This window comes from Trachymyrmex cornetzi, unplaced genomic scaffold (assembly GCF_001594075.2).
Source record: "Trachymyrmex cornetzi isolate Tcor2-1 unplaced genomic scaffold, Tcor1.1 scaffold203, whole genome shotgun sequence".
Classification (NCBI taxonomy): domain Eukaryota; kingdom Metazoa; phylum Arthropoda; class Insecta; order Hymenoptera; family Formicidae; genus Trachymyrmex; species Trachymyrmex cornetzi.
Genome location: NW_017296669.1, coordinates 61,554 through 74,913, shown reverse-complemented (window position 1 = coordinate 74,913; position 13,360 = coordinate 61,554). Strand labels below are relative to the sequence as shown.

Sequence of the window (13,360 nt, the reverse complement as noted above, 5' to 3'; positions counted from 1 at the left end):
TCCAGTCACCACCGGCATTGATAATTGCCTGACATCTCCGAGACATACTTTCCACTAAGTTGACTGCGTATTCGTTCGGTAAAGACCTCCAAATGAGACGAATTTGTCGTGTCAGCTGCTTCAAAGTGCATACTCTTTTTCCTCGAAGCTTGTGCTTGAGACATGCCCACACATTTTCAATGGGATTTGCATCTAGCGATTGCGATGGCCAATCAAGTGTGACGATGCCAGACCGCTCTTTCCACTGGGCACAAAGCTTTTTATGAAATATCGTTCATCAGTCGGCAACAAATACTTTTCATAAATTTTAAGCATTTTCGGAGCATTTAAATTGTATGTAAACAGATGTAATGCTCCAAAACCCTGTTTTGAAAAGCAGCCCCAAAGATGAACTTTTACAGGGTGTTTAACGGTCCGTTGTATTAATCTATTGGTCAAGGTTGACCAGGAACGTCGGTAATATATCCCCAAACAAAAGCTTCGTCCGTAAAAATCACGTTGCTCCAATCTCGGTCCAAATTCTCCTTTGCCCAAGAGAGTTTTTTCATCACATGTTTTTCGCCTAACAGTGGTTTCTTCATTGTGCTTCGATATTTGATGTTATGCGTAAGGAGATGGGTTCGAATAGTTGTATGTGATATTTCTATACCCTTCTGTTTTAATTTTGCTGCTCCTTGTCGCAATGTTAAGGTCGAGTTCCGCTTAAACAAATTCACAATTTTTTTTTCCATGTTCGGCGTCACTTTGCCTATCGAGCCACGTTCTGGCAAGTCATCGACATTTTTTGTCTTCTTATATTGCTAAACCCACTTAGCGACGAACGATTTTGACTTTCCCATGTATTTAGCAGCCGCTACATATGACATTTTTGGTCCTTTCGGGTGGGAACAAAGGAACACAGCCTCGTAGCGCGATGCGTATGCGGCACTCATAGCGGTTACCGTGTTTCTCAGATAAGAATTCGACACCAACTGAATCTTTTGTGACAAAGCATTCACGACAAAGGTTCCATCTATCGACTCACACAAAAACTATAAGGACGATATTTGAAGCCAACTGCCATTTATGCAGTACACGCTCTTACTTTACAGACTGTATACCATATTTGTAGTAATTCGAATTGCGCGCCGAATTGGTTTTTCGGACTTATACATATATTAAGTATATTATCAATACACAAAATTTTGTCAAATGTAGTTTAGGAAATTTGCTCTAGGAAGCATTTGCTTTTTTACGTTCTCTTCTATACTTGATATAATAAGCGTGCAGTTACTGCATCTCATAGAATATTTTTGTCTTAGAATTTACAAATTCTTCAATCGATAAAGTAGAGTAAAAAAATTGATCTTATCAACAAGTCATGTATATACATATATGATATAAGTCATGCACACAACAGATACACACAAGAATTTAAACAAATTTGAATAAATTCAGGCGAAAGTAATCTTCGTATTTTGTATCGAATGCACTAATTATGATATGTAATGTTTCCCTTAACAGACATTAAACATAAGGGTGAAACAGTTTGCTTATTGATCAAAGATTTGTCACGGAGATGGATTCACATCGCAAGGACAAGACGATTAGCAATGCATGACTCGATGGGATCTAAATCAGAATATTCATACCGTCAATGAGTGTAATAGTGAATGGTGGCATCCTACGCGCAGCGGAATAAATATTCCATTGAAACCACCGTTATACTTATTATTACATTAAAAAACTCATATATTATATGTTAAACAGATCAACCTATATATATCGCTTTATTATAGATAATCACTGTATTCATTAATAAAAAAATTCGAGTAATCTTTTGAACGCATTTTCAACTGTAGGGTATGTATATGACTTGTGAAACTTATAATAATTTTAATACGCAAATATCCATATCTCCTTTCAACTATCTTCTTACAAGAGTTTTATAAATAACTCAGACAATACGCGTGTAGAAAAATTTCAAGGAAAAACTGGTCACTAACCAGAAACTGGATAGTTTTTCTTGGGTAGGATTAATTAGACAGTAACTATTCAAAACTTGTCCAGAAAATACTGACTATTGTTTGATGGTCAGTTACTGGCCATAAACTATGCAAAAAATAGTAATAAAATACTAGGCAGTTTATGTCCAGTAAAAATTCTGAAAATACTGGACGGTATTTCATGAGTAGTTTTTGGTCAGGAACTAAACAAGAAAAATGCTAAGTAAATGCTGTCCAGCTTCTGTCCAGTAAAAATTCTGAAAATACTGGGCAGTATTTCATGAGCAGTTTTTGGTCAGGAACTAAACAATAAAAATAATAAATAAATACTGTCCAGCTTCTGTCCAATAAAAATTCTGAAAATACTGGGCAGTATTTCATGAGCAGTTTTTGGTCAGGAACTAAACAAGAAAAATGATAAGTAAATGCTGTCCAGTTTCTGTCCAGTAAAAATTCTGAAAATACTGAGCAGTATTTCATGAGCAATTTTTAGTCAGAAACTAGGTAAGAAAAATAATAAGTAAATGCTGTCCAGCTTCTGTTCAACAAAAATTCTGAAAATATTGGGCAGTATTTCATAAGCAGTTTTTAGTCACAAACTAGATAAGAATCAACAGTAAGTATAAATTATATTACATATGTATATTAGAAATTAAAAGCAAAAAAATATTATTGCTTATTGTTTATAGGGAGAAAGTGATTAAAATTTGTTGATTATGTATGTTCCTTCTGCTTTTTTTCTTATCACTAATAAATTCAATTAATGTATAACTTTTCATATATTTTAGAAATTCCGTTTTATTAATATTTACTGAAAATTATTCACAATTATGACTAATAGTCGAAGTATCGAGTTTTTCTGTTTTACGATAGTAACGGAATAAATATACTATAGTATTAGGTGTTAAACTTAATTCCTACCGCTCGTTACTAGAGGGTGCTGGCTCCAACGCTGGCGAGTTTTGACGACGAAGTCATATGTCTTTTGTAGTTTAGAACATCGCTGAAAGTGATTCAATCCTCACAGGTTAGATTTCTCGACGCCAAAGAGATTTTCCAATCGATTGAAAATGAATCGCGATAAACTGTTTTTCCGACATGTGCTTCTTCACTACTTCGACTTCAAGAAAACCGCAGCTGAAGCGCATCGCTTATTATCCGAAGTGTATGGTGATGAAACTCCATCGGAAAGAACATGTAGAGTTTGGTTTGAACGCTTCCGAAACGGTGATTTTGATGTGAGAGACAAAGAACGTCCAGGACAGCCGAAAAAATTTGAAGATGTCGAGCTGCAAGAATTGCTTGATGAGAATCCAGCTCAAACGCTTTTAGAGTTGTCGAAACAGTTAAATGTTACTCCAATGGCCGTCTCAAAACGCTTGCATGCCATGGGAAAGATCTATAAGGAAGGGAGATGGCTACCACATGAGTTGTCAGAAAGTGCCATTTCGAATCGTTTGACTATTGCGACTTCTTTGCTTGCCAGGCAAAGAAAAGAGTTTTTTGTGGTGCATCGTGATTGGCGATGAAAAATGGATTTATTTTGATAATCCCAAGCGGAAAAAATTATGGGTGGACCCCGGCCAATCATCCGCTTCAACGCCGAAGAGGAATATTCACGGGCATAAGACCTTGCTGTGCGTTTGGTGGGACCAGGAAGATATGCTATGAATTCTTGGGTTCAAATGAAACCGTTACAGCTGATCGCTACAAACAGCAATTATACCGATTGAGTGACGAATTGATCCAAAAAAGATCATCCATAGCCAACAATCGACGCAAAGTCATTTTGTTGCAACGCTCGACCGCATGTCGCGAAAAGCGTGAAGCAGGCACTTCTAGAGCTTGAATGAGAAGTTCTCCCGCATCCAGCGTACTCTCCAGACTTGGCACCGTCGGATTACCATCTCTTCCGATCGATGCAACACGCACTTATGGACACACACTTCTTCAGTCACAATGAAATCCAAAAATGGGTGGATGAATGGATCGCCTCGAAAGACACCGCGTTCTACCGTCGTGGGATTGCTTTGTTGCCAGAGAGATAGAAAACAGTAGTAGAAAATGGAGGAAATTACTTTGATTAAGATATTCATTCATCTTCCCTTCGAAACAAATCAATTTTGGAGACGAAAAAACGGCAGGAATTAAGTTCAACACCTAATAGTTAAGAATAGGTCAAACCTATTTAGAATTTTCTCAGAAAATTAGTTAGAATTAGTCATAAATTGGCTAGAAAACGACTAAAAAATTTAACATAGAACTAGTTAAAAACTGATCAGGAACTAGCCATAAACTGCTTTGAAAATGGTTATTAACTGCTTAAAAACTGTTCATAAAATAAAAAAATTAAGAAACTAGATAGAAACTCTTTAAAAATTAATCAAAAAGTAGTCAGATATCAGTCAAAATCTTGTTAGAAATTGACTAGTTTTACTGTCCAGTTATTGGCAAAGCAAGCGTCGCCCAAACTTGTCAGTTTCTGGCTAGCCAAACTAGCCACAAACTAACTAGTAACCAGAATTCCTGGCCAATTTCTAACTAATTTTTGGTTTGTTTTCTACTTGGGTATATGTATATGTCCAAAAAGGGAACATAAACTGTCTTACAGACGTCTTGAGGGCATCTTTGTGACACAATATCTGAGAGACTATGACATACTGCAGCAGATGACATTATCAGAACATCTTATATGCACACATTCTAGACATATTGTTTTCTGGAAATATATTAGATATAAAAACGCAATATATTTTTAAAATTTGATTAAAATATATCATATATATTAAAAAATTTAAATTAAAAATTGAAAAAATTGGATTTTATTATTACGTTGTTTTATTAACCGTAATGTTATTGAATGTCATTAAATGATAACTATCTTTATATTCTTTCAAGATTACTGTACATATTGTATATAGTTGTATATCTCAAAATTCAAAGTAATATTTATGATTATATTTCCCACTCTTAATTTAAACGTTTCATACGCCACAATTAAATCATAAGTGCAATTGAAAAAAGCGACATGGAGTGCAATTTCTTTACAGGTCGATTGTACAAACAACTGGTTTCCGACAATTTGCTTTTATCGAAGATCGAACCGACTATCTATCCAGTATATAATGGATTGCGTGACGAGCTTCACATTCTCGAAATCTGACGCGAAATTTTCTCGCGTCACTTTTCATTGCTCTAAAGCTGGAAACACAGTAAGCACAGGCAATAAGAACAGAGAACAGATAATAACGAGCCGTTTAATCAGAACTCTGGGATATAAATTCGATATTATATTCTCGTCTCGTTATTCCCTATTTAGTGTTCCTATTGCCTGTGTCTATCGTGTTTCCAGCTTAACGCAACTTATTTTCGATTTTGAAGACTGACTTCAGATTCCATGTACATACATACAAAACGTGAACCGAAAAACATTCTAGCATTGTTTCTATGAGTTTCAAATTAATGTTGGTAGAAAAAGAAGTGCGCGCATTACTTAAATTCTCTTTTCTGTCGATACACCCTGTTCTTTTACATTAAAAAATAACTTTTCCCGTAAAAAATGAAATTTATTTGTAATTTTCTATAGGGCATCATTTAACACATCAAGTACACATTCGAAGAAAGTCACAAAAAAAAGACTAGATTTTCCTTTTTTTAAATTTTAATAAATTATTATAGAAATTATAGTACACAATGGCGTATACAATAAGTAATTTAATATTTAACCGACTGTCGAAATGACAAGACACATATTGTTTTCGCAGTTATTATTTTAAAATTTGACGATAATTTTTAACATATTAACGAGTTACAAAATGTTTCATAAGAGAGATTCATTGTTCAGTGTAGAAGCGTCGACTGTGTGAGCTTGAGTTCTCATTGCCACTCAATTTTCTAACTTTGTGAGTATGTGACTTACCTCACAACAATTAACGGTTTAATTTTGAGAGGAAAAACGTTGGAGATATTATTTTGTTATACAATACTCCAAACGTTGCGCTAGGGGGAAAGATTGCTGATGAAGACTCGAACCATGAGTGGAAACGTTCAAAGTCAAGGTTTATATTTTTAGTATTAAGAAGAATTGCGCTAATTGATAACCAGCGTTGACTCCTATTGCCTGTACCGTATGTTTATGTTTTTTCTAAATTGTTTTAATTTAAGGAGTCTATAAAAACTTATTAGTTTTTTGTTAATTTGTAATTTCTCATTAAGTAATTTAATAATTTGGAAATAATACAGAAAAATAAATAACAGGATAAAAAAAGCAATATATTGTTAATGTATCCTCTCTTTGCTCTGTTTTTGTTTTATATTTCACGCAATTGAATAACATAAAATGCAAAAAAAACTTTTGAGTGTCTTATTACTTGCAAGATGCTTTCAACAGAGAAAATACTGTTTCATAACTTAGCTACGTTATGTATACACGAAGCAAAAAGAAATAGTTCTTTCATTTTAAAGAAAGAGAGAAAAAATAAATCTCCACGAGCATTCAATCTACTTTTGCATTTTTCATATCTGTTAAAATCGATACGAATAAAACAATAGCTTACCGAAGTAATATATTTGAAGACACTCGGCAAGACATACCTAAGCAAGATGTTATAAAGGCGACTATCCTTTTTTCTTGTGACGTGTAAGTAAATTAATAAAGCCTGAAGCTTAAGTTTCACATTATAGCTACTAATATGTTGTATAAATCCGTTACTGTATCACGCTATCCACGTTACTCGGCAGCCCCCGTTTACGAGATGGAAATTCTCTTTACCGCGATTTATTCACGGTGGTGATTCACGGTAACCTTCGCTCACTTGACCGAATAATCGATTGACGTAGATTGTAGATAGATCTTACTAGTGACAAAGACGGAAATGAGGAGGCGAACATCCTCGTTTAGCTGCAAGTATATGCGATCAAATCTCATATTTAGGAAAAAACTATCAATATTTCTAACTCATGATTACTATCATAACAACTTTATGACGATCGTCACGAAAACATGTGCCACAATGATTCAATGAAATTTAATTATAAATTAAAATAATGATATAAGCAAAAGTCACTCAAAAGTTTATTTAACACTTATATTATATATTATAATATATTAAAATATTTATTTAAAAATCATGCATTGAAAGTTGTGAACTTTTGAATAATTCTATAATCTCGTAGCAATTGAAACAGTTTTGTGATTCTAACTTTTGTTTTACTCTCTTTTCCGACTCTTTTTACCCTCATACTATTATTCTACAAATTTTTAATATGTAATAATTAATAAACGTCCAGAAAGCTTTTGCAAAATATTCTCATTCTCCATAACCGTTCCTGTCTGTATGGTTGCATTAGGGGTGATCCCGATTGATCACAGCTCGATTGGACACCACCAATCACAACGACCGCGGTGCTTAGGAGTTTTGTAGTTTCAAGCGCTGTGAGTGGCTCGTGTCCAATTGAGCCGTGTCCAACTGGGTGCCACCCGTTGCATTACATCTTCTACAAACAATTACAAGCAGTAAAATATAATCACGGTAGTCCAATTGTTTCAATCTTTTACACCTTTGCTATTTATCAGCTAATAGAATGTATATAAAAAGAGACCGATTCAATATTTAATAATATAGTTACGACGTACATTACATGTTACATATATGTATATTTCTTTAGTTTATTCGGATTTATATTGCAGTTTCAAGGATAATTAATTAGAAACGTTGAATATATGCTTGTTTCAGGAAACGAATGGATAAGACAATATTGCAAGAAAAATGAAGAGTTAAATGGAATAAGGAGAGAGAGAGAGAGAGAGAGAGAGAGAGAGAGAGAGATTCGAGGGATGAATCAAATATTATGTGTATTTCCACATTCAAGTCATTTCCGCTTCTCAATGGATACAAAACTTGACGTTACGACAGCTCATAATTTTTCAACAGATCAATAATCAAGTTCAATTACTTTAGCTGCGAGTTTCGAGAACTTCTTCAATAAAGTAAAAAGATTGCCCAAGACGAAAATTACGATAGTGCCTCAGAAAGTTATTTTCCTCCAAAGATAATCCAAAATGCAAAATCGAAAATCGAAGATTATGACCATTGTGTTCTGGCTGAAACATTTCGTTGTCCCGATGAGATAACTGAATCGTTAACATATATGATACATATATGATTGATATCTACTTATAAAGAATGCTTTATTTACTTTTTTTAACCAGCTAATCGCGTTAGGCAATTAGCAATTTAATTTGTTCAGCCAATCGTCGATCCATATTACTGACTGCGACATGACAATCTCGATGACGTTGGCGTCATGACGCAAGGCTGTATGATGCAAAGTGCGGATATAACTTAAGAAAAACTCAACCCGAAGAAAAGTGTGTAGGCGAGAATAAGTGCGAATTCTTCTGTTGCTACGAGAGTGACAATGTCAACGCTCGTCACAGATACGCCGCTATCATCCACTACTACCTTTGCTGGGGAATTAACAACTGGCCTCATACCCACCGTTACCAAGATTGACACACGATTGGACATCAGTCCGGTCTCAGTTATTCTGGCGATCTCCATAGTGTGCATTCTCTCGCCCATCACCGTTACCGGTAACTCCATCATCCTAGCAGCCTTCTACAAGTACAAAAGACTCAGGACTGCTTCTAATTGCCTTTTAGTCTCGTTGGCTATTAGCGATTTCGGGGTAAGGTTTTTACTTATCACTTGTATCGTTCTTGTATAATGTATAAGTATTATAATAAAAATGTGTCTTATTCGCCGAATACTTATTCGCTCGCATCAATTACGAACGCATCCTCATTTAGATCCGTGATAAATGCATGATCTGCTCGTTTTTATTTATGGTAGATCGGCGTGTTTATGCCAGTCGGGATACAGCTGGAACTCTCTGGTTTACCAGAAAACGGCGTTTCCGCTCTCTGCATCGTGCCATATTGCATTGCGATCGCTCTCTGTAGTGTGAGTGTCCTAGTTACCGTGGCCATCGCGGTGGACCGTTTGACTTCGTTGGCGCAACCGTTGCGATACAAAAACATCATCACCCACAGCAGCGTAGAAAAATACATCGCGGTCTTTTGGATATATGCGATCGCTGTTGGCCTCTCGCCTCTCATCTATGCTCAAATCATCGGAGGGATGCAGTCGCACAGGTAATTATATTTACTCACTGTTTATACATATATCATTATATATGTATATGTTTACATTTCACTATTTCGGTTAAAATAAAATTATGTAAATTTCGGCTTATAAAAATATAACGGCACGCAAGTCAAATGCAATTCATTTAATTATAAAATATTACATTAACAATACCATATAATTTCGTACGTTTCGACTCCTGTTTGAGTCATCTTCAGCAATATAACATTGATAAGTACGGCAATAAATGAATCGCAATCAAAATCTTCATATTCTCTATTTCATCTTATGAATGTCCTAATAATCGCACATTGGAAATAGAGAATATGAAGGTTTTGATTACGATTCATTCATTGCTATACTTATCAATGTTATATTGCTGAAGATGACTCAAACAGGAGTCGAAACGTACGAAATTATATGGTATTGTTAATGTAATATTTTCTCGAAACTTTAACAACCAGAGGTTGACTCCTATAGCCTTTTGTACGAATTTTTGTCTTAATTGTTATATATATACATATATATGTGGCTTGTTGCGGTATTAACACACTCTACGCAATTTGTATTAATCTCAAGTAAAACTATATACATATTTAATTTAGGTTTTGGATGGAATAAAATATACGAACCATTTAGTATTTAGTTTAATCAAAGCGACGTTCGATACAATACACGGAGAAAATTTTATATTTAAAATTACTATAATGTGGTAATAGCTGCGGTCTCCACGTAAATTATGAGTTTAAATGCTATAGTTATTTTTTTAAAAACAATAATATAACGTAATTTTTACACTTTTTCATAGTAAAAATTTTTTATTACAAAATCAAATATACCTAGCAAATTTTGTTTGCGTACCATAGTAAAAATTAACTGTTTTCATGTTAGAATATGGCTTAACAAAATAATTACTTCGTGATAAAAATTAGTATTACTAATAAAAGTAATAATAGTAAAAGTTAAATCGGAATCATGTAAGAGTCCATCGAAAATACAAGACATAGTAAAGTGTAATTTAAAATTGTATTAAAACTTAATATAAAATTTTCTCCGTGTATGAGCGCGAATTTTGCATCCTATTTCTTTTTGTTTTATAGTTTTTTATCTTTTGTTTTATTAATAAACTTTTATAAAAAAAATTAAAAAGGAGAAAAACAATGATTCCGCATAATATAATTAATGTAATGTAAAATTTTTAATCGTGCTAAAAATAAAGTAATTCGTTTTTATTAAAATTTTCCAAAATAAAAGTTAATGTTATCAGTATAGAATTTCATTTTAATCTTGTTCCATACGAATCGGAATAATTAGGTGCATTCAGTACTATACAACCGCTCACTAAGCTCTTGTATCTAATTGGCATATTCCGATAGATATAGATTCCAAAAATATAAACCAAATAGGTGCAAGAGCTCATTAAGCGCTCAATGAGCGGTTGTAGTAGTACTGAATGCACCTATTAAATTGTATATCGGCAAGCAAAGCGCGCCTGCATTTGTTAGCATATTTCCCTGTAAAAGAAGGATCATAACACTCTTTGTAGCGAATTCACAACATAGGTATACGGTATATTACTAACGATATTTAAAAAATATATAAAAATAATTAATGTAATGTAAAATTTTCAATTTATCGTGTCTTTGCTAGAGAATATTATTTAACGAAGTTGATTGAACAATAAATTCAAACGACTTACTCAAAAAAATTAAACGACGTTAACACCTCGTTGATTAAAATTTAAAAAATTTTGTCTTTTACGTTTATCAGTAGCATTTATTTTGATTATATGCTTTAAACGCAACTCTCAACGCAATATATTATACTATGTTTCTATGAATAGAGCTGTGAGAAGTTCTATTAAAGTGCTATCTGACACTATTTACATGATGGTTTAGATAAATCACGTATTTAATTCTGTGACACGTGGCATATCGAAGAAAGTGAATATATTACGTGGTTGGAATAACAATTAAAATCCAGAAAAGTATGTTTATACGTTGCATAAGATTACGTATCGTATATATCGTTGCACGGTGATAAAACTCGAATTGTCATTTTTTTTAATTTTTTACTATTTACTAATCCCTTTACAACTAAGTATTTCGTTATACAGAAAAGTTAAGTACTTGATTAAAGGATTTAATACACCCTGAAACGTTTACAGTTTTATGTTTTAACAACATTGTGCAGTTTATACTCATTGAACAGCCATCAAAAAATAAGTACATATAAAACGATTACATTTTTTTATTATTTTTTAAATTAGGAAATAAATTAAGTAATATAATATCGTATAATCGGACGATAAAATAAAATTTACTGAATGCGTTATCTGTGATATTTTTATTAAAAAAAGTTACATTTTCTTAAACAATGTAACTTTTCTGTTATCCTTGATTTGCATGGTAATAATCAAGAAAATATATTCATCTTTTTATCGTCAATTTTATATTCTGTCTCACAATCAGTATCAAAAGTGATCGTCTCAAAGAGGACAATAACTAAAGAGAGAGTTACTTTAGTTAAGTATAATATAATTAATTCCTAATCGCATATAAAATTACATGTAATTTTTAATTGGGAGATATTACATCAAATATTTTTAAAATAAATATATATATAAAATAAAAATTATTCTTATATCAATTTTACTTGATAATTTTTATCATCAATCATTTTTATCTGCATTAAAACGCACATTTTAATCTGCGTGTTTATATCCTTTTCATATCAAATGTAGTATCAATATTAAATTATTTTCAAATATTAAATATTTATTAACAAACTTATAAAATTATATTTAACAAATAGATCTTTTATGTTTGGTTAGTAAATATATTATGTTGTAAATATATTAAATGTGAATAAATGTAATCTATTGTATATTTTACATTACACGTAACATAATAAAAAGTATGCAGACGCGTATAATCTATTAAATATATTGCATATACAATATTCAATAAAAAATAGGAAACACTTTCAAAACGCTCAAAATTGCACAATTATCAGATCACCGAAACACGTGAAAAATCATTAAAGATAAAAAAATAAAAAAGGAATTTTAAAGCTTAGAACTTACACTTTAACACGCTTTTAGCCGTTTTTCAAAAAATTGCTATCTTTACAATATTGTATCTTAACAAAGATTAATATTGTTACGTTCCACAAAATATACATTCAACAATCTGTACCTTGGTTAAAAATTTTTGTTCGAAAAATTTACAATAAGTCGTATAATAAAGTAGACAGTTTTACCTACAAAATGCTTTTTTAAAACTTTTCTTATGATTTTTCTTGACCAATTAGTGACGCAATTTTGAAGCCAAACCTGATTATTAATTGTTAAAATATAGAACCGTAAAGAAAAGTTTTTGAAAAACAGCCAAATCCAAATTTTAAGTTTTAAAAGACTTTTATTTTTTCGCGATGATCTTTCACCAAGTTCCGGTGATCTGTAATTGTACAATTTTGGGCGTTTTGAAAGTTATTTTTTGACAGTTTATTCGCGCATTTTAGACACGATATTATGATGCGAACGAATGATCATCGAATCATCGAAGAGATACATTCGCAGAGTATACGCATGCGATATTCTTAAGAGATTCACCTGTTTGGATTTCCGATCCAACATAAAGGATCACAGTACCAGCTTGCGATATATTCGAAAATATGTCGACGTGCGCCGAGTTTGGTCGACTTCTGCGCCTGCGGCGCGGCACGAATGTCACTATCACTCAAAAACGTAGAGAATGGACTGCGCGAGTATATCAAAATGGTCGATAGGGATGAAAGAGGGACCGTGGCAGACGGCCATTTCTATCTCTTTCCATTCAACGATGTAATGGGGGAGAGAATGAGAGGGGGATTGGCCGTCTCCCACGGTCCCTCTCTCTCATTATTATCGACCACATTTGATACACTACTTAGATACGGATCGTGCAGTCCATTCTCTATGCCTTTGTGTCAGTCGAATGAATTTCGCCGGCGAGATGGCGCAGACGCAGCACAGCGAATTACCATTGATTACTGTCGCGCAGATTGCAGAAACGCCGTATGTATTTACGTATTTACGTATAATGTGTGATCGATAAATATTACGGAGTTGAGTTCATTGCGATTATATATGCCATGCAGTATTAAATACTTACAAAAGCGCGTCGCCAAATCGCACGAGTTTCACCCGTTCCGTTCGGTACAGTTTCGGTATCGATAATGGGCGCC

General features: G+C 33.2%; 1 protein-coding gene across 1 annotated transcript in view; it reads left to right on the top strand.

Moving 5' to 3' along the window:
- Positions 1–8,261: 8,261 nt before the first annotated feature.
- The window catches only part of LOC108759708 (uncharacterized), an 11,937-nt gene continuing 6,838 nt past the window's right edge, over positions 8,262–13,360 (top strand). The window contains exons 1-2 of the mRNA XM_018505274.1: positions 8,262–8,675; positions 8,840–9,141. Coding sequence (XP_018360776.1) covers positions 8,406–8,675; positions 8,840–9,141 — 572 coding nt within the window. The 5' untranslated portion in view covers positions 8,262–8,405. The remainder of the gene's footprint in view (positions 8,676–8,839; positions 9,142–13,360) is intronic.